The following is a 21393-nucleotide window of genomic DNA, read 5'->3' on the forward strand; positions in this document are numbered from 1 at the left end:
TTGATAACCTCAATGATTCCATGCCTCGTAGTTGTGCGACATTGCTTTCGACTAGGAAAAACATACCTCTTATTGAAACTCATTTCCATCATTTCATTTATATCCGAGAAATCACATTTTTGGTTTATTTGTATAACATGCACAAATTGCACATTTTTTTAAAATTCGTAAATATTGCCAATATAATGTAATTATTCGCTGTTCCATTGCTTTTTTCTTATCTTACAACGCCCATAACTTTATTTATCAGTCATCCACAGTTCATATCCAAAATCAATGTCCCCTAATTGTTTTGAGCAGTGTATATATATATATATATGGTATCACAATTCTTTTATATTTTTATTTAAAATATAATTATTCTAAGTATTTCCATATGATGTGCTCCTGAAAATTGATCAGTAAAGGGAAAAAGTAAGAAATTTAGAAGCAATTTTACACAGAGACCCAAAAGAAGTGAAATTCAATACCAATAAATTTCAAAATATCCTATAAATATGCAAAATAAGAATTAAAAAAAATGTGAAACTAAAACCCAAAAATTATAAAAACCTGAAAAAATATTCCAAAACCAGAAAAATATAAAACAAGATGAATTCAATCAAATCTGATATAACATTATCAAGAGGAGGATATATCAGACTCAATTACAACCTCCCTTCCACTTGAAAACCACTGCATTTCTGAATCCAAAATTAGCTGATGAACTATTCTACAGTATTTAATTATCACACTTCATCTGAAAATTCTGAAGTTCTTCCCAATGCAAAATAAAAATTCCAATGTCAAATCAAGCAAATGAATTAAATTAGATTTTTTTAACTGAATTCAAAATTGAAATAAAGAGAAATACAAAAATTAAAATAATAAAACTGAGAACATGATTTAAAACTTGCAAAGAGACGAAGAAGCAATCCGGTCATAAAAAATATTGTTACGGATTTGGTATTTAATCAGCTAATATTAGTAGAATTATAAATTAAATTGTTTATTCCCTGTGCAGTGCAGTGCGTGACGAATATTGAAGGAAAGCTAAGCCAGAAAATTAAAAACACAAGAGCACATGCATTTAACATTTAATAAATAAATATCTCTTTTTGTTTCGAGAAAGTTCCAGAAAATTCTCGCGCATGATTTGAAATCTTATAAAAAGGAGGAAAACCTCTCGATTCAGTTAGTTAATTAATTTTTGTTTTAAGAGTTTGTTTTAGAAAACTGCTCTTGTTGACTGTAGCGAATTAGTGGATTAGCTTTCTCTATATGTTCTCTTAAACGTCTGAGTAGTTGAAAGATAACTACTGTGAGATACTGTAATACTGCATGAATATCTGAGGAAATTTAAGATTTTTTGTTGTGATAATAATAAATTTTGTTCATTTTTCATCCGACTTGTGCATTCAATTCATAGCGAACCCGTATGCACGCAACAATTTTTGGTGTCAGGAATGGGTTTTTTGAATACCATTTACAAGAGCGATGGAAGACCAATTCAGGCAATGGATGACAACATTTGCTGTTTTCCAAGAAAAGATGGAAAGAGCCGTTAAATACGCATAAATCGGGGGGGGGGGGGGGGGAATACATAAAAAGGAAAACAATAAAACCTTCTAAAACATCTTTCTTTATAATTTTCTGTTTGAGCTTTCGGATAATTTTAAACACATATTTAAAATTATTTATATTATCATATATAAAATTATTTACATTATTACTTTAAAGATATACAAAAAGTGGTGGAAGTTTTATATGTAGAAAGATTTGTTTATTAAAACACACACATACACACAGAAGGAAGAGAAAACCAGTTCTGTGAAAATGCATACCTAAATGGTCCATAAAATTTTGAAGCAAATTTGGCAGCATAACTTAAAATGCAAACTTTGTTGCCTAATCCAGCTTCATTTAATAATGTTTTAATAGCTTTAACTCTTCCATCCATCATATCAGATGGAGCAACAACATGGCAACCTATGAAATGAAATATATATTCTTAATTATATATCACTAGTTCTACAAACTAACTGAATCTAATATAGATTCTAATACAAAAACGAAAAAAAAAAAATTGCAGGAACTGCATTAGTAATAGAAAATAACAAAGAACTATTAATGCAAGAACTGCATTAATATTTCTTTCCAATTTCAGAAAACTACAACATTTATATTTAAAAAAAAAGCTTAAAATGATATTATATTTTTAATAATGTTTCCTGCAATAGGAGGAAATATAATATTTTTTATGTAAGAAAACTAAAGAAAATGTGTAGGTTATTCGGAAAGTAACATAAGTAAAGTAAGTTTTTCAAAAAACTTTTTTTTATTTAATTCCTTATATGTTTCTATTTTTCTACATAGTTTCCATATTTGGTTAAACGTTTGTTATAATGTTCTACAAGCTTTTGTATGCCTAAGTCATAGACCTATATTACCTGTGAGGATAACCAGTTTTGAACTGCTTCTTTCACTTCGTCATTTGTGGGGAAGCGCTTGCCGCTGAGAAACTCCTTAAGGTAGCGGAGTAAGTAAAAATTACTCAGTGCCAAGTCTAGACTATACAATGGGTGGTCAATATGTTCCCATTCAAAAGATCTGCTCAGATTTTGGGTGTGAATGACCGAATGGGGTCTGGCACTGCCATACAAAAAAAACTCCAGACAGCAAAATGCCACGTAGCCTATTCTCTACTGCAGGTCTAAGTTTAGTCACGGTAGCACAGTAAGTGGATGCATTTATTGTTGTCCCTTGTTGCATAAGCTTGACAAACAAGACTTCATATCTATCCCAAAAGCATGGTTGCCATAACCTTGTGTATTGAGCAGTGGCATAGCTAGAACTCTTTGGCCTCTATGCAAAAACTTTTCTTGAGGCCCCTCTCCCCCCAAAAAAAAATTTTAGATATTCCAAAAAAAATTAAAGGCTTTAGATTTTAATGACCATCCATAAGGGTTGTTTAAGGTTTTTAAGCTCTCGCTGAGAGTGCAGCTTACCGGTCTGTTGTCAAACTCCTGCTAACCGGACATTTTTTTTGTGTGTGTGTGTGTGTCTGTTTTAGCTTTATTATTAAGCATCATTTTCTTCGCATTTATGCCACATACAGTTCAACATCAAAATCACGAAATTTTTAAAAGCTTATAGCAGCACATGTTTAGAACCCCCAATGCAGCATTAAGAGTTAGCATACATTTTATTTTATATTTCTTTTTTTTCCCCAGTTCTTAATATCAATATTCAGTTTTCTCAACAAGATGGGCAACTTTTTGTGTGCGTGTGTGTATGTCTTTTCATTATTTATTTTTTATGTGTTAAATTTATTAAGTAGGTATCACATTCATCTCACTTATGTAAAATTCAGCTCGACAAAATCACAATATATTTAAAAAGCAGCATATCTTTAGAATTCCAGGTAGAGTGTTTGAGTTTGCCATATACTTTTATATTTGCTATATCATTTCTTTTAAAACTAGTATATCATGCGGCCAGTTGCCTAATAGTTATCTCAAAAAAGAAAACATATATAATGATTTTAATCAATCCAGCTAATGTAATCTCCAGAAAAATATTGAATAGTTCTAATTAAACATGTCATGATTTTAAAACATGTTTATTTAAATCAATCACATTAAAAAGTAAGAAAAGATATTCTCAAGAACTGTGCTGTTTGGTTTTAAACCACTTATTTAATTAGTCAGTAACCTTCCAGATTAAATCTGAAAGTGTTTTAGGCTTTACTGAAGAGCAACACGCTGGTGACTGGAAGATTATTGATTTTAAATAATAAGTTTTTTATCATAATGCTTACTTTTAAGTGGAAGGATTGTTTCATGACTACACAAAAAATTAATGTAAATCGAGATTTCAGTCATAATTAGTCATACTTCATTAACATCATAATTATTACTCTCAATTTATGAATTACTCAAAAGTATGCACTTACTGAAAATAAACACTTTCAAACTTATTTGCCACAATGCTAAGTTTAAAAAAAAAGTAATATATATATATATATACAGTTAAAAGTCTTTAATTCGGACTCGTCGGGACTTCGGTGATTCTGGATTATCAATTTTTACAGATTATAGATCATCAGTTTAAATCTGGTAAAATGACATATAAATTATAAAATTAACAATATGAAACCATAATTTATGAAATAAAGAGCAATTATGATCTAACGGGCATCAAAATTTAAAAAAAAAAAAAAAAAAAAAAGCTTAATATTTATTTGTTTACTTTATTAAACATTTCTTTCAACGCGCGCATGCATAAAGCATACATTACGCATAGTCGAAATTAGAAAATTGCAACCAGAAAACTATTTGATTTGTATTCGGGATATTTATAATGACGAGGAATTTGATTTAAATCATATCAAAGATGGAGTACAATGAGATGAAATACTACATTTAGTAAGAAATTATAAGCCGAATAAAATAAAAACATCTGCCCTGAAGATAAGGATAGTGCTGACAGATCAACTTCCAGCTCACTGCGTGCTGCAACGTTTCTCACCCCCCGCCCCCCACACACACACGCAGAGCAGCATGAAATTGATAAACAGATTTTGAAATGGTTAGAGAAACAAAGGAGCCTTTATCCATTTTTTGCAGAAATTCCACTTTTTGGTTGATGGACATCGAAACATGCTTTCCCTTTGTAGATCCTTTGGCAGCTCCAGCATCGGAAATTCTATTTGACATAATCGAAAGTTCAGGCTTACTTTTATAAAATTGCTCTAACAGTCTGCAAAAAATAATAAGCCGGATCCAATTTGAAGATTAAGGAACAACGCAATCTGCAACATTAACTGAAATAGATAATTAGATAATTTTAGCTTAGCTTATACCATCCGTTATACATTAAACGCGCATGCGTAATTGTATTATGAAAAAAGTTTGTAGCTTTGAGGTCAGGATTATAGATCATTCTGGATTATGGGTGTCCGGATTAACGACTTTTGACTGTATATATAAATACACAATAGGTTCTCCACTTTTAACTAATTGCAAATGGCCATCACATACAGACAGTATTCAAATGACACATATGACTTAGTCCATTTAATGGAACTACATGAATACGATTCCATTAAGCATCCCATCTACTATGGGTTAAGGAATCAGATTAACTTTCACTCAGAGCAGAAATATTCAAAAACAAATTTAGATGAATTCCATATGGCGACCCCATTTCTCCCAATTAAAGAATTGTTTTTAAGTATATGTAAATATCTGTTTGAAACAATTGAAACAAAGTTTTATTTGTAAACACTTTTGATGTATTATTTTGAAATGCAGAGAGTTTTTTTGGTTAATATCTCTATTAAAAAAACTAGTTGCATTAATCATATTCTCAATTAAATACACAACCAAATTATTTGTTTCTTGGAGGTAAGAGAAATACGTCAATTTTAATTTAAGCAAAATTCATGTTTAGATTGTCTTCATTTAAATAGGAACAAAAAAAAACATTATTTTGCGAGATGATCTAATATAAGGTATGGTAAGATTGCTCCTAGAAAGAGATTTACATCAAATATCCATTAAAATTTATAGAATTTAAAAAATGTCAATCTAACATTCAAGTTCACTGATTTTACATGAATAAATAGAAGGAAACCTCTTACCAGCTTTAGCATATTCCAAAGCAAGCTCTGCAATCCTTTTAATACTTGCAGCATTATCAATGTGCCCTTCTGCATCGAGTATTCCTATAAAAAGTACATGGTGGTAATTTTTGTCCAAACAATGAAAAATATGTTCAGTTAGTTGCTTCAAAGAAGAAAAAAAACTAAAGTGGAATGGCACATTTTAAAACATTATATTGATTATACTTATATTGAATATTCAATATAAGTTCAATATATTCAATATTCAATATATTCAATATACTTATATTAAATATTCAATATATTCAATATACTTATATTGAAAATAAGAACAACTTTATAAGAGATAAAATTGGACTGAATTAATTAGATTACGGCTAAGCACATTCAGCTATCTGCCCAAGATAAATGTTCTATTAATTCTATCTTCTAAATGTTCTATTAAGTAAGAAATAAGAACTTGAGGATTAAATATATGCTTAATATATTAAATGTATTTTTCTTTATATTTTATTACCATATTGATGAATTACTAATTCAACTGACTACTTTCTTTGGAATCTTTCTAGCAATGTATAAATCACTGAATTTTCTACCATATGCTTAACTTTTGAAATATTTGAGCTCTCACAACAGCCTCTTAGTTTTTCCATATCTTATGTTATCAATCAAGATTGTTAATTATTCATGCCAAATTATAATTAATCTACTAGGAAATTTTATTATATATATAACATTTAATTGATATCTAATCATGTACATTTATCAATAAAATATCTTTATAAATAATTACTGCCCAACACGTGCAATTAGTATTGCCATTTTCAAGCAGTATGTGCTTTTATTTTTGCCACATTTAATTCATATGCACTTTTGTCAAATACCTTTTGCTATCCATGTAATTGTGTTATTTTTATAACTGATGTTTATTTATGTAAAATAAATATCCATATTTAAGTTCTGTGCCTTGTAACATCCACAAAACTTATTTCATAATTTATAAATGTGCATTTAGCATCGATCTTCAGCACAGTACTGACTACAGAAAACATATCTGCACTGAAAGACATTAATGAAGAAAAAAAGTGCTTTTACATATTTTGATATTTATACCTCTCTTTCGATAACACAGTCTTTTTAGCAAGGCCTTTATACACATTACAGTTGATGTAGCAATATTTTACAATAAAATACAATAGTAGCTACTGAAATGTGGACCAAGCTGATGAATTTTCAAAAAATATTTTCCACTTCTTATTTAGCCAAGCTATTTTATGGCTCATAAATACACAAGGATAATTTAGTGAACTCCTTAAAGTTATAGAGGCATAACTAGTAAGAGTGAAAGGAGAGACATCTGTCCCCAGACAGAGCATTCACAGACCACTGAATTAATGTTTCCCATTGCATTTTAGCAAACAGGAAGGTACACAAAGTTTATTTGCCTCCAGTTGCTGAAAACTCTCTGCAGGGTTCGTACATATTTCTGCACATAGAAATTGAGTACTTTTAAGAACCATTAATGAAAAAATTAAGGACATATGAACGAATGGGAACTGAATAAATTCAACTAAAAATATTATCCATGCCTGAACTTCACTTTTGTAATACCATCCTAAAAATAAAATAGATTTGTAAGTAGGATGCAACTTAATTAACATAATTATTAATAAGTTTGAGAATGAAATCAACTGTATAAAATGTATCACGTAGCATTAAATATTTTACACTTATAATAGTTGAACATACTTGAAAGAAGATAAGTGACATTTATGTTTTACTAACAATAAGCTTTATGATAGTCTAGAGGTTTAGTAAAGAGCAGGTAGATTTTATGTCAAGCGGCATAGATTAAAATGAAAAGTAAGATCATAATCAGCATGATTCATAATGAAAGACTGGATGTTGTCACCACTGCTGCTGGCCTAAAGAGAGACCTGCCGATTAGAACAAACCTGAAAGGCCTGATGTAGGCACGATTGGCAAGTTTCGACAGTTAGTCGGGCTTTGTCTGATGCACTTAGTGTCATAGCTTCATGCAGAGTTCTAGTGATTGCAATCCAGTAATGATACTTTAAGGTTCCAATAAGCTACTAAAGCACCATAGATGATAAGTTGTTTTGTATTATTTTAAGTCTCACTAGATGCCAAAAAAAAGTTTTACATGATTTTTATATTTTTGTGTTTTATCTTGTGACCACAGTAAGGATTAATGAAAAGCAATAACTGGCTTTAATATGCAAAAATAATTTTTAAGAGTAAGCAGTTAGTTATAAATAATTAAATTAGGTAGTTAGATAACCTTAGTTATTATGGATTTACATGGCTACTATTAAATTTTACTTATTTTTTAACAATATTTGTTAAAAAAAAAAAAAAAACCACCTACTGAAATCGCAATCTAATAAAATTTTACAGTATAAAATGCATGTAATTTATGACATTGTTTCTTAAAGATATAAAGATAATGAATAATTACACATTAAAAGCTACAAAACATTTGTGTTTTGTAACAACACTCAAATATTTGTGCGTCTTTTTAATTTGAAGCCTTCCCAGACATTTTGGATAGTTCTTATAGATTTTCTTCTCTTTAAGCATCTTTTCTAACAACCACAAATTGGTCGCAATACGCACGGCAATTTTTTCACTAGTTTCTGCGTGCTTTATCTCCTAACTTGTTTTACTTGATCTGGTAAAAATCAAATAGTCGAAACCTACCGACAGACATGAAGCAAATTATCACTATGTCTGAAAGTAACTACAATGTCAGACAAAGGCTTAAATAAGCTTCTTATTTAAAAAGAACTTAGAGCATAAAGGCATGTTTTGATGCTAACAAAGTCATTTACAGAGCTTGTGGTGATGCAATTAATCAAGAACAGTCAAATTCAAATTGGAAAATGTGGACTAGTGTTCAAAGACTAGACAATTTAATTTTGATTTAAGCTGGCTCAGTAACTCTATCATATGAGGAAATAGAATTTGGAAACTATAGTAAAGGCTGAAATAATAAAAAACTGGGTAATTTACATAATAACAACTGTACATATCTTTGAAGAATAATTTTCTTTATGTATTTAGTTTCTTTCTTCAACGCATTTCCTTTTCATTTTAGAATTTTTGGATTTGATTAAGTATTTCTGTTATTGTAAAAAAACTAAATGCGTTTAGAATGTATAGAAAAAGCTGCTAATTTTATTTCTTTAGTAATATGGACATTCAAAAGAAATATAAAATATATATGGTAAAGACTGGTTATAGAACTGGTGTGGCAGAATTTTTAGAATTTAGTGACACTCTATAAATTTTAGAATTTAGAGCAGGTATTGGAAGCAGAATTTAGAAAGGCACTGGACAGTAGAATTTAGGATCCACAAAAATTGCATCAGGTGGGAAAATGCCTAGCTTCAGCTCCATGTATGATGCATTAAGGCATACTCTAGTTATTGACCCACCCTATTTATGCCACTGATGATGCATTGAGACATATAAGATGAATCTTTTAAATTTTCAGTTTTCAATTTCTTTATTTAAAAAAAAATTCCTTTTTATAATGCCTGTTCATGTGATAAGATTAGACGCATTTTTGATATTTTCCATGCTTGTGTTTAGTGAAAATAAAGGGAAGATAAACTTGTTAAGAAAAATATTCAAGTATCAGAAGTAAAACATTCAAATATTATGTTTCCATTGTTCTTCCAGACGTTTTCAAAGTAAGGAGTTAATCTCAAACTTTCTGTAAAAGACATCCATTACGTGTTAATAAAATAGAGGCATTTTTCATTTTGTCACATATTTCTGGAATCTTCTAGAATTGTGGAACTTTCCAAGCTGCAGTGTCTAAAATCCCTACCTAAAATCTAAAATTACCCCTACTATTTGTGTAATAGCAAAAAGCCAGAAGTATTTTGAAAAAATCTGATGTGTACATCACATGACTTCCTTGTACGGAATATTAAATTATACACATTTTTTCTTGCATTTCATTTAAACTTATTGGATTGAATTAAATCTACTTTGCTGACAATAGAATAAATGCATTCTTTAAAATTCACTCTAGTATTTGTTTACCATAGCGACACTCTGGAGCTAGATTCACTTAACGGTATTATATTTCGTTCATATTATAACTCATAATGCACAAAATTTATATTATTTAAAGAATAGAATTATCTAATCTTTGCCACGTTTTATTCAAATACTATAATAAAGCTAGAATGGTGTATAAAAGAAATTAAGCAAACAAAACAAAAAAGAAACAGTTTTTCACAGATGATTGAGTATTTCTCATTCAATTAATTCAGTTCTCACTTTGCGCGAAGGCAAAAATACATAAAAACTCAAAATATCTATATTAAAAATTACGAAGTAAATCTTAAATGCTTATTTCCTCGAACAAATTCCAGAAAGGATTAAGCATGATTTAATTGGCAATAATAAATGAAGGCATTATCTTTGTTGTTGCGAAGCTAGGTTTCTCTAGATTGGCAACAAATCCACTAGTCTGCTGTTTCAAATGTAAACAATCAACGGCCGCCATAAAAAAAAAGGCTTAGTGGCACTTAAACAACTTTAAAATTGTTGATAATTCTAAAAATATTGCATACAGATTTACTAAAGGCATAAAAACCTTAACCGGAAGATAAAAACAGCATAATTCAATCATTTTTAAAGCAAAAAATATACAATTTACAAACATATAAGAGTAAAGAAACTGAGATCACTGAGCCGGGTAACAGAGTGGATATATATATAAATATATTTATATACATTTGGTGCGGCCAATTGCAACCAAAATACGAGGTGCCTATCTACATGTTATAGCAGTCCTATATACAAAATTTCAACGTTCTGAGGCTACTCGTTTAGTTATGTGAAATACGTACGTACGGACATACTTTCATACAGACGCCACGAAAAATTCTCTTCAGAATTAATTTTAAAGCAGTTTTATAATTTTTTTGGAGGAAACGAGTCTTTCATTGTGTCCTTACACGCAAAAACATCGTTAAATTGCATTCAATAGCAGTCAAAATGGATATTTTCTTTGAAATATGCTGCCTGAAACTTTTCGCGATTACAATACTTCCTTTTTACTTTGTACAAGGAAGTGTAAAAAAAGGGGGGAAGCAAGTGTAAAATTAATTTTATAGAGAAAACTGATGCATATTCTGAGAAAATTACATGGGGAAAATCTTACTATTAAAAAATTAAAAAGAATTTTTAATCAATTACATAGCTAATTTCGCTTTTGCTAAGAACTGTTTCGTAAATAGTGCTTTATAGCATTATACCTTGTTTATTTTTCAGATTCAAAATATTGTATAAGTTGCTAAAATAGAACTTTATGAGAGCGAAAAATAAAAATGTTTTATTTTAATGTTATTTTTTAAACTATAATTTCAATATATTACCATTATTTTTAATAAGATTTATCAATGTTTAAATATTTTTAAAAAAATCATCGAAAAATTCTCAGATTTCGAAATTAAAAATTTTGTATAAAAACTGATCTTAAAATTGCCAAATTGATGATACGTCACCAAATTTAGAACCATTAAACAAAAGAATTTACATCACCAAAAGCGAAAAGTTGTTTACGAGCTCTTCATTAGAAAAACTTAATTTGGAAATGCTTATGTTTCACTTCTTGCTGAGAAGCTCGAGTATCCCACCATTTATATAGAAATACATAAAACCATTCACCCATTCAGAAGATAACCATATATGTCAGTGAATTGCCAAAACTATTTCTCCAAAATGTTAATTCATACTCAAAACTGCAGTCGTAAGAACAGACGGAAATTTCAAATGATTCAAATTAAGGACCTGCTAATTTTGGCCTAAATTAAAGTTTAAGGACCTTAACTTGGGTTTAAGGACCAAAATTCGATTCCAAAAAAACCTAAGGACTAAGGACCACATGAACCCTGTCTCTGTAAAGATAATGAACATATGGCTAAAGAAAACTGCAAAATTGGCATTTTCTATAGTCCCATAAATTATTAATATAATGGATTAGATATAGACATAATAATGAATAAGCCTAAAATTATAAAGGTATTTTTCAGTACCCACAGAAAGAGAAGAGCTAAGAACAGTTGAAACTTCAGCGAATATTTTAACAAAACAATTCCACTGTAATGAAATTAAAAAAGGGCAAACTCCATAGTTTCAATATGATTCATTATGACAAAAATATAATCAATGCAAAAAGAAATACTAATCCAAAAAATGACTATTTAATTTCAAAGCGCAAAGCCGTACGTACTCGAATATGTGCTAGGCACATACGTGGGTTACCACCAAAATACTTTTCAGTGACACAGTGCATTACCTCATCAATACTTTATTGTGGTTTATTGTGGTGGTTGGGATAATCAAAAAGTCTCTATTTAGATTTTAACTAAGATATTAGTAGTCCTTGAAAAGGGGATTACATACATATCGGATGATGAGCACTAATACAAGTTCCAAGAAACAAATAATACAATGAAACATGATTTAAAAAAGGGAGGAATAAAATATATGCAAATTATTTTAATAATAGCTAGGTGTGTTAAAAGGCAATTAAAGCCTTTTTATGATCAATAATTAACTATGGAATGAAATAATAAAATAATTAAAATATAGGGTCTGGGGAAAAGTTTGGCGGCATTTTCCCTGATAGATGACATCAATGGCAAATAACTCAGGAAACACATATTGTAGGGACCCCACTAAATGCTCATTAGAAAGGTGATTCTTCAAGCATTACTGTGAGTGTATAAACATTAAATGTGATGCACTGGGTGGAAAGTTGTGCCTGTTTGATAATGGATAAAAGTAAGAAAAAATTGCACTACATTTTGCACTATTATAACAAAAAAAAGAAGAATGCTGCGTAGTCTTGTGACAAAATTTGTGCTATGTACAGTGAAGGTAACTTATCAAAATATTGTGCACAGAAATGGTTCGCTCACTTTCACTCTGGTAAATTTTATGTAAAAGATGAGGCATGCTATGGTCATCCAATCACTAAATAACTGATGAAATTCTTGCAAAATTCCAGCAAGATAAGGATATCAGCAGTGTCAATATTGGTATGGAACTGAGCATTGACCACAAAACTGTTTTGAACCATTTACACAAAGTTGGCTACAAAAAGAGCAGCTCAGTGTCTAAATTTTGCTTGAGTAGAGCCCCAAAAACATGCTACACCAAATTAACATCTGCGATACACTACTGAAACGCAGTGAACTTGAACCATTTCTCAAATGTGTCATAACTGGGGATGAAAAATGGATCACATATGACAATCACAAGCATAAAAATGATTATATATATAGGATGGGAAGCTGTTGCAAAGCCAGGATTTACATCTAACAAGATGCTGCTGTGTGTGTGATGGGACTGGAAGATAATCATCTACTATGAGCTACTTCCAGTTTGTTAGACGATTAATTGTCAACTACAGAGATTATGCCAGGCAACTGAAAGGAAATGACCCAAATTGAATAATAGGAAAAGCACTGTCTTCCATCATGACAATGTCCAACCACACACTTCTTTGATGACCCATTAAAAATTGCATGAGCTTAGTTGGGAAGTTACGATGCACCCAACATTTAATCCAGACATAGCACCATTGGAATGGACTTGCAAATCTTATCCCGGAAAACCTAATATACAATATCACTTCTGTTACTCTAAAAAGAGCAAGCAAAAAAATCCAATAATTTACATTATCTAAAAACGAATGTTAATTGACCTAGTATGAAAATTTAGAACAACAAAAGTTCCAAAAATATAGAGAACTTAGGAACTGTGATGGTCCGGGTTTCTTAATTCTTGTAGAATAACATTAAAATGTAAATTTAAAAAGAAAAATTCATTAACATCAAGAGACCCACCTAAAAAAATATTGCCACAAGAAACTGAACTTGAGAAAAACTATCAATTTTGCTCAGTTTTAGCTACTGGTCACTATTGCAATAAGGCTTAGGGTGAATCTTGAATTATAATTTAAGGCACATTGTATAAAATCTGTCGTGCACTATATTCCATAAATGATAATTACCACAATGACCATGATCAGTGTAACCACATAGGCAAACATCACATGCAATCAGAAGATTAGGGAAATTCAATCTTAATTGGGAAACAGCATGGAGAACAGGATTCTTGGAAGTAGTAGCACAGGAAGCTTTTGAATCCTATAAGAAAAAATTAGGCAATAAGTATAAGAATGGTGAAAAGTAGAATTCTTATATTACTTTATAAATAATGTTGATAGTAAAATTTTTGAACTGATTTAGGTAGTAATTAACTAACAGTTTCAATTTCCTTTGAAACTGTGCATATAAGAAGGTGCTTACTTTTAATGATGATTCAATAACTCCAAAGAGCAGAACAGATGATAAGCCTTTCTGGACAAGTGGTTTTAAGAAATTGATAAGCTGCTTCTCGCCAAATTTGAAAACACCTGGCATACTGGATATTTCTTGTTTATCATCAGGTTTATTTCTGAAATTGGATAATAATTAAATATTATACTTTTTATAATTAAATAAATACTTTTTTTAACTATAAATTAAATAGTCCAAAAAACATAATGCATTTTACAACATTATATTTAAAAGCATATTTGAAAGCCATCATTTGACAATAGTTGGCAAACCAAAGACTACTAATTGCTACAACCCTGAATTATTTCAGAAATTGTGCCCATTTTATGATGAAAAAAGAAAGCTGCTATGATTATCCTTGCACAGCAACAGCCATGCATAACTTCACTATGCATAAATACTATATACTTCAACTGCAGAAGAATATATAAATGGATATTGCAGAATTTACAGCAGAAAATAAATAATCTACATAATTTAAGCTTAGCAGATTTTAAGTCAGAGAAGGAAAATAATTAGAATTAGACTAAAACAAAAGCAGAATGAATAAGCAAGGGAGCATATAAAGTTTACTTCTGACATTTTTATACAGCAACACAAGGAGCATAAAGAAAGAAAATAAATGTTGTTGTTGCTCCGAACATCCAACATCCAACAATCCGAACATCCAAACCTCCAGATCACCAACACTCTTTTTTCCTTTTTTAAGAAAAAAAAATTATGCTCTAAGCTTGCACATTTGATATTTTTCCATAATAAAACATGAAAATGTATCGAGAGTCCTAATTCTCAATTTCACCTCGGCACTTATGCCAACATCGCAAATCACTATTTATTATTTTTTGTTTTCATCACTGCATGACTGTCGGCATACTGTAGGTTGAGAAATGAATAAACAATTTTTGGAGTACTTACCTGTTATCACCTTAGCAGAAGTCACCAAATTTTCAAAATGTCCAAACTCTAGGAATCTCGCAAATAACCATTCTTCAGGCAACCATGATCTAAAAATCCTCCAGTCATATAACATTGCCATTTTTTTATGCGTTTTATTTGTTGCATTTCAAGTTGCAATGGTTTTCAGAGATAAATTGTGATTCTTAACTTTAAAATATGCATTTGTGGAATTTGCCAGCAATGGAAGAAACTGTGGTAAAATGTCTGCAGGAATACAGAATTTTCCTTCAAAATCTCTAAATTGAACAATTAGGAGGCAGCCGGTGTTGCTGAGTTTGGCAACACCTGCAATCCTTATTTAACCATTAAAATTTGTACTTTAAATTGCTAAAATATGCTGACTTTTCATATGTAGATAATGTTTCTTATAATAAATATTGAAGTTTGGGAACATTTTAAAAAAAATTCCTGAAAAATACTAACTAGCACACGATGAGCAATTTTTACCTTTTCATCTGTAAAAAATGTCAAATTACACCAAGATGGTTGTGTTAAGATGTACCTTTTTTATAAATTTTTAATATTAGTAACTGAAAATTAAAGGGAAGGTAACCTTTTATGTTGACATTGCACTAAATGATGATTACAGACGTCAGCTAATACCCTCTGAGAAGTGGAGTGTGTTGAAGTGGAGATATTTAAGAGAAATTTCTTTTCATATGAAAAAAAAAAAAAAAATTAGTAAATTATACTCATAGGCCAAAAGATTACATTTAGTGATTTGAATTAGGAATAACTGATTTTTTGCTAAGCCTAAGACCAATGCCAAAGCTGATGTGGCTGTAACAGACAGCAGCATTTAGGCATTTAGAGGAGACAAAATTTTTAGAATTTGGAGAAGAACTCAGCATTAAAATTAAGGGACAGTAAAATTTTTAGAATTCAGAGAGGTGCTTGGCAGCAGAATTTTAGACCCATAGAGATTACAGCAGGCAACAAAATGTATAGCACCATCCCTGGATAAAAGTATAAGTAGGAATTTATTTACTCAGGACCTTAAACATGTGAGAGAAATAGTCATACGTATATTAAATAACTAAGTAAATATAAGTTAGGCTTAACCTGCAATAGATGCAAAACAAAATTTAGCAGAACAACATATTTTAAGTCGCCAATCTCATGATACATCACCAACAGCGTATAGTAGATGAATAATTGCTGCAGATTTGAAGTTTTCCAGATGTTGCAAACAGTAAAATTTTCCAATGAATGGAATTAATGAAGAAATTTAAAGAAGTGGTAATAAATGAAAGTTTAACAGAAGTTTTTCATTCCAATGACAATGCCCCAGTCATCAATCAATTAATGGACAATGAAATCTATAGTATGGTTCTAAATCCAGAACATATTGCTACCAATAGTGAAGAAAGTGACAGGTTGTTAGAAACACAAAAATTCCAATTGACAATTTAGCGGGAATTCTCAACACTGCAATTACAGGACGCTGAACAATGGAACTTTGTAAATGAACAAGAAATTATATCTTCCTATAGAATTAAACAGAAAATATTAGTATTAGCACAAAAAATGAAACAAATTAAAACAGACTTGCACTGAAAGAAATATTTAAGAAAGTAAATATTGAGCTTCCCTCCCCCCCCCCAGATTTCCTTAAGGTCATAAATGCTTCATTATTTCATATTTTCTATTTTGAAATTTCTCATCTTACCAGATTTAAACTGATGTTCTAATATCCCGAAAAATCCCAAATCCAGAATCACTGAAGTCCCGAAAAGTCCGAGTCTTGAATTTTGTACTGTATAAGTGACATCCCAAGTACAAGCACAGAGCATACATGTGCTGATTTCCAGAATTCAATGGTCATTAGTGTTTTGTTTTATTGCACTGACAGCATTTTTTCTTTGTAAGGAATCAACTTTCTTTGTAAGAATCATTTGTAACTTTGCCAGCTAATGAAAATATTGCATTTCTTCAGAAATATGACCTTTGCCTAACAATACAAAATGTAAAAATTTGCATTCCACGTACTGTAAATGATCAAATTTTATGCCGCACAATTCTCATTTTTTTAAGCGAAAGTAGATTGTTGTGTATGTGATCTTGGCTGAAATTTTTCGTCATCTTAATCATTCATTTTATGGTTCCCGCATTTTTTAATTAATTCCTCTTGAATGCAATAAATTAATTTCTCATGAGAAAAGATTTCTTGTTTTTGCATTTATTCTTTTAATATTAACATACTTGCAAACATCTGAGCTGGCAATGTACTAACGGAAAAGTACTAGTGTGCTTAAAATGATTTTAAATTATTATTTATCAATTAATTAACGAGTTTTAACACAATACATGAAAACCTAGCTGACCTTTGGAATATGATAACAGGTGATTTGACAATTTGTAAAAATCATACTGAACTGCAAGTGCTAAAGAATATAATGAAAAGTCCAAAAACCTTTGCTGGAACCAACGAACTCTACATTACAGGAACTGCAATAAAATTACCAATTCACAGACAATACATGATGGTCCTGCTCAGCTTTTTACCAATTTTAAACAAAAGCACCTTAAGTAAGGATGGATTCAGAATATCTCATATCTTTATATTTTCCATCAAACTCTCAAGATGATGTCTGTATTCACCAACTATAAACACCTGCACAAAAAGACACAATCAAAAATACTCATGGTTTTTTCCCCCATTATCCATAGCCCTAATTTCAGCATTCAGTAGAATTGCTGTTTTTAAAGTGTATTTTCTAGTTTACACACAACAGTCAACCAATATATACGTGCACGCCATACATTTCAATATATGCAGATTTATGTGCTTTATATTTAACTATCTTTTTGCTAACCTTAATTGTTTTCTTTTGGCAAATAACAAATTATAACAGGACTGTGATATCGCCTGATGAGAAAGACAGCATCAGATTTCTTTAGAAATATGATTTTGGGCCTAAAATAAAGAATTTAAAAAAAAAAAAAAAAAAACTGTAAGGTCATACAACTGTACTTCTTAAACAAACTCCAGTTTTTGGCACCACATAACACAACTTATGTAGCGCCAAAAACTGCACAAAAAATGTTAAAATACAGGATGAAAATTGATTCGAAATATTTCTTTATATTACTATTTATAAAAAGAATACCAGTGAGATATAAAGACAGTCAAGCAAACAATTTTTGCGAATTTACAACTTTTACGGCGTTGGGAATAATTAAATAATAACTATTTATGTCTGTGCAACTACAAGTATCTGATTTCAATAAATGGGAAATTCATAAATCCAGTGACAGCTGTAATTATTTATATCCACTTAAGATCTGAAAAAATAGAATGGTAAACATGATATTTTTCAGCACATATTTCTTTCTCTTAACAAAAAAGAGCAAACATACTTTTACAGAACCGATCATACATATTAAATATACAAAAAGTTTTTACCGATATTAAATTTCCATTGTTACAGTAACGCGTAAATTGGAAAGCAGAAAACAACATAGGTTATGCACTAATCTATAGAGTATTATTTTCATTCATCAAGATACTTACATCAAAAACAACGGGTACATTAAATGAGAAGACTGCACATCTGTGTTCACCTCTTGATACTGCCTCAAGACAGGATGAAAATATCCACTATGCAATGTTTCCATTTCAAAATAAAATTAAATATATTTAAACAAATTTCTGATTCACAGAACAATAAGCTATACTTGGAAGATATGAGTAACACCTAAACTTTGTGACCATATATAAGTACGACAGTCACCACTTGTTAAACACATACATATGACTGAACTGTTTGAACAATCACATTTGCGCAAAGCCGCGTAGATAAACCAAAACTGTACACGAAACTTCTTTGCTGATTATGTCGGGTAGGGTTGCCATTCTTGACAATCGTTGATCAATGTATTTGTGGAAGAAAACTTCTTGTTTGTTTTAATGCTTATGCTCTACTAGCCAAGAACGTTTGGCTGTCGAAAGCTCTGATGATGTAAAGCCCTGAAGACACTTCACATGGTAGCAATCATATGAACAAGGAATCATGAATTCCCACAATGGGAGGGTGCAATGAAGGAGATATAGACGAGGATATGGGATCATGGTCCATGAAGGAGTCACAAATAGACCTGACGTATGGAAGTAGGTAAATTAGTGAGGGAGGCAGAAAATGTGTAATGGGAAATACTAGAATAAGTCAGAAAAATATGAATCGATACATGAAAAGTATATACAGGAATATTTTACAAACAATGTATACTACAAAATAAACAAATGCAAGCTCATGAATTCAAGAACGCATGCCATTTATGCATGGAAGATGAAATAGTTCAGGTCACGAAATTGTGGTCACGCAATCTGTGCGCAGTAAATGATGAAGGATGATGAAATACTTCGGATCTATTCTGTAATTCAGTATGGCACTGAAGTTTCCTACGTCAGTAGAGTCCTTTTTTGAAAACTTTGTCATTGAGTCCATTGCTCTAGCTTAAGATCATTGTGAAGCAGAGCATTTCTGATATAAAAGTGGGCCCCTATTATAATTCCCAAAATTTTGTTCTACACTATCTGCAGTTTCTTGATGTTAGCAGGAGAAGCAGCGGCCCAAGCCGGTGATGCATAACTCATAATGGGACATAGAATTGCAATGTAAATATGACGTTTCCTAATAAGGCTAAGTCCAGAGCTTTTGCCTAACAGAGCATATAGTTGATTAGCAGCTGCTAAGGCTTTACCAGTCACATGTCTGATGTGAGTATGCCAGGTGAGCCTCTGATTGAGTATAACACCAGATAATTCTCATTGTCAACTCTTGGCGCACGTTGTCCAAAAAGATACAGAGGTTGTACTGAGGTATTATGAAGTCTTGTGTGGGTAAGTAGGGATTGAGATTTCGCAGCATTAATGGAGATGCTCCAATTAGCACACCAGTTTTCAACTTGAATAGTAAAATCCTGAAAAATGCTAATGGCTCTCTTCTGTTGGATTGATCTGACAGCTACTATAGTATCATCTGTGTAGCATGCCAGAAGCATATTGTTACTAAGATTTGCTTTAGAAAAGTCCGCTGTATAGAACGAATAGAGCACCGGTTCCAAATAGGAGCCTTGCGACCTTAATCCTAATACATGTAGAATAGCAGAGTAGCTCTCACCACAGTTCACAGTAAAGAGACTATTACTAAGGTAATATTTCAATAGCGGAATAAGTTTTCTAGGAAACTCTAATTGATCGATTTGTAGATAAATCCCTCATGTCAGACGCGGTCGAAGGCTTTAGCCACGTCCACCATGAGGATGCCAGTGCATGCGGGAAGTAGCACTGAGCCAAATAAGCGTTGAAGATTTTTGGCAAGTTTAGAGACTGCATTATGAAGCAAGTTACGAAGCATGTAATTACTGACTCCATCTATGCCGGGAGCTTTTCTCAGCTTGAGCTTCTTGATAATGCTTACAATTTCTTTTGGGGAGGTGAGACTAATGATATTAACTGCGGTTGGTTTATTAAGCCAGTCCATAAGCTTATTTTCCACTGCGGAGGCAAAGTTGACATCCATAGGGCTTGAATTGGGTGAAAATTGCATTTCCAGGTGATTCGCAAAGATTTTGCATTTTTCAGCATCAGAGTAGGCAACGAGACCATTGTGGGTAATTGGCCTAGCACATTCATGGGTCTTTTTGAGCTTTTTCGTAAAGCTTCAAAACGCGTCGCTCAATCTTATCATTTCATTTTTCTCTTTTAAAATCAGGGATTGCTTTTTAATAGTCTTGCTGATGCCATTCAGGTCAGGTTTAACTTCAGGGTCGCAGGAGAGGTTCCAGCTCTTCCGGACTCTCTTTCTCTTTCATTAGCTCTCTAATATTTCTGTGAAGCTACGTATATTGTTAATAAGAATGATTACTTTTGTGGCCTCTTGGTATGCATCGTTCAGAGAAATAGTGAACATACAAATTTCCGTATCAATGTCTGCAACGCTTTTTAGTGGATTGAACCACGGGAGTCTTTCCTTGCCTATATTATGAAAGAGTCTCGAATCAGTATGGGAAAAACTTATCAGAGCGTTCATTAAAAATTCCTAAGGTGGCGACAATAGGAAGATGATCAGAAGTGAGCGCTTCATGAATCTCCATAGTCATGTTGATTCCCGCGTTCGAGAGATGATAAAGTCCAGGATGTCGGGGTATTAGTAATAAGCGGCCTACACGTAGGAGAATTCGGTACAAAATGGCAACTGGATGATTTTCTAGGAAAACTCGTATAATTAGTCCATTGTAGTTTGTCTTTCTGCACATCTAGTCAGACTACTTACCATTGAAGTCACCTCCTACAATAAAAAAAGCATTATCTGGGATAATAGTGGCAAGAGTACTAATAGTAAGTTTATTATCTGGGGGATTATAGACTACCTCGAAATTTGCACGTCCATAACTGGGAAGCTGCACTGAGACCACAACAATTTCATAACCGTCAGC

General features: G+C 31.4%; 1 protein-coding gene across 1 annotated transcript in view; it reads right to left on the reverse strand.

Annotated features, from left to right (window-relative positions):
* Pbgs (Porphobilinogen synthase) overlaps nucleotides 1–18940 on the reverse strand; it is a 35320-nt gene extending 16380 nt beyond the window's left edge. Inside the window, exons 1-5 of the mRNA XM_035351599.2 lie at nucleotides 18467–18940; nucleotides 13966–14113; nucleotides 13668–13803; nucleotides 5624–5707; nucleotides 1824–1968 (exon numbers count right to left, since the gene is read on the reverse strand). Of these exons, the coding sequence (XP_035207490.1) occupies nucleotides 1824–1968; nucleotides 5624–5707; nucleotides 13668–13803; nucleotides 13966–14113; nucleotides 18467–18570 (617 nt within the window). The 5' untranslated portion in view covers nucleotides 18571–18940. The remainder of the gene's footprint in view (nucleotides 1–1823; nucleotides 1969–5623; nucleotides 5708–13667; nucleotides 13804–13965; nucleotides 14114–18466) is intronic.
* Between the last annotated feature and the right edge of the window lie 2453 nt (nucleotides 18941–21393).

This window comes from Stegodyphus dumicola, chromosome 8 (assembly GCF_044657685.1).
Source record: "Stegodyphus dumicola isolate Sdum_Otavi_A_Nest chromosome 8, ASM4465768v1".
NCBI lineage: Eukaryota > Metazoa > Arthropoda > Arachnida > Araneae > Eresidae > Stegodyphus > Stegodyphus dumicola.